The 1,834-nt window shown below is 35.3% G+C and overlaps 1 protein-coding gene across 1 annotated transcript in view; it reads left to right on the top strand.

Annotated features, from left to right (window-relative positions):
* Positions 1 to 1,834, top strand: part of KCNT2 (potassium channel, subfamily T, member 2) — a 69,183-nt gene that overhangs the window by 66,055 nt on the left and 1,294 nt on the right. Inside the window, exon 21 of the mRNA XM_010140966.1 lies at positions 559 to 643. Within this exon, the coding sequence (XP_010139268.1) occupies positions 559 to 643 (85 nt within the window). The remainder of the gene's footprint in view (positions 1 to 558; positions 644 to 1,834) is intronic.

The following is a 1,834-nucleotide window of genomic DNA, read 5'->3' as shown; positions in this document are numbered from 1 at the left end:
CTGCTGTCTTTGAGGATACTACGTGACTCTCTGCAGGAAGATTCAGGACTAAATATTTTCCAGGAGTGACACAGGCCACAATAACATTTGATCCACCATGTGTCGTAAATTTGATTCATATTTAGACTAGTAACAAGAAAACTTCGTTGTATTGCTGCTTTTAAAATCCTAGTTAAAAGTCAATAGTAAATGTTTATTTGATTATTTAAATTCAGGAAGATTATATACCATCTGTGGAACAGCAAAATCCTGATAGGTAAATGCTCACCTGCTTATATTTATCTGCCCTGATTCTGATTTAGAAATTTTCATACTCACTTCCCTATTTTCTTACAGATGTGCCTCATTATAAGAGAGCTTCTACTTTTACATCCCCAGGAACACCCACATTCTGAAAAAAAATGAACCCGAACCCTCAGAAACACACAAACCAGGTTTTTTTGACAGCTCTATGAACCAAAAATGATCTTCTTTCAAATCTGTTTGTCAGAAATCATACTTTTCACAACTGTTTGTAAATAAAATTAATTTGGTATGTTTTTGGGTTTTTTTCTCTAGATGAAATGAATGATCATCAGAACACCCTTTCTTACATCCTGATCAATCCTTCTCCAGATACAAGATTAGAGCTGAATGATATAGTGTAAGTTAAAGCACACACACAAGAAAATTTTTAAAAATTCACAAGACCTACTAAATTTGTTTGCACTTCCTGCCTGAATTTATTTTACTATCCTTCTGCTGGAAAAGAACCCCAAACTTCCCATGCACTTATAGAAAAAGAAATTTATATGGAGACTCCTATTTAAATAGACACCTAGTTATACGTGTATCTGTACGTATTTAAAATATGCATATAATACACACGTTAGTACTGCTCTTACTTCCATATTTTCATTCTTCTCTTACTATGTACATTTAAAAAATAATCTAACCAAGTCTGCTGTATAGTTTCACAGAGCCTTGAAGCTCTAGCAGTTGTCTATCTTATATTCAGGCTTCTTACAATTTTATCAAGGTTTATTGCTATAAAAGCCTTGTTCATTTTTGCTTAAGGGATGCTGTGATTCTTTAGTAAAGAATTATTCATGATGTAGAACTTGTGAATTATCTATTTCAGGTACAAGTCATTTGTTTACTCTAAAAAGAAATACAGAAATACCTGAATTTCCCCCCCCAAAATCTAAGAACACCTATTAAACACAATCAAGCAAGAAAAGCAAGATTTTTTTCCCTGTGTTTAAACTTGCTTCATTTGAATTTGATAATTAGAGCAGACTCTTCCACTACTCATCAGTTTCATTTGCTGGATCTGCAAAATAAATAGGTTGTTCTGGAGTAAACCTAAGTATCAGATGTTACAAATAGAGGGTGATAAGGACGACTTGAAACACATGGATACCATGAGAACAAGATCTACATAGGAACAGTATGAATAGAATTTTTTTAATCCCATATTTAAGTCGAATAAGTTCAGGCCGTTTGTAGCAACAAACTCTGAGAGGAAACACAGCTATTCTCTTCAGCCCCTGACAGAAGGGGAAACACTAACAAACAGAGGGTAGGTGCTGTTTCCAGATCACAGAGATCAGGCGATTCTCTTGGTATCCACCAAAAAGCCAACGCCACTCAGACTCAGAAGCCCATGCTTTGAGGAGCCGTGAACTGTCTGTTACTAAGTGAGCTGAAAACAGATACAGCAGTTCTGTGGAAAATGAGATAGCGATTGCTCATGCACTTAGAGAACACGTTAATCGAAATTTTCCATGTTGCATTTGGTTGAGAATTTTTTCAGGGTGTTCTAACTAAGTGTGCAGCAGAACGTACTCCTGCT

Source organism: Buceros rhinoceros, unplaced genomic scaffold (genome assembly GCF_000710305.1).
Source record: "Buceros rhinoceros silvestris isolate BGI_N320 unplaced genomic scaffold, ASM71030v1 scaffold4588, whole genome shotgun sequence".
NCBI lineage: Eukaryota > Metazoa > Chordata > Aves > Bucerotiformes > Bucerotidae > Buceros > Buceros rhinoceros.
Note: the sequence above shows the minus strand (reverse complement) of the source record. Positions and strands in the feature narration are given on the sequence as shown.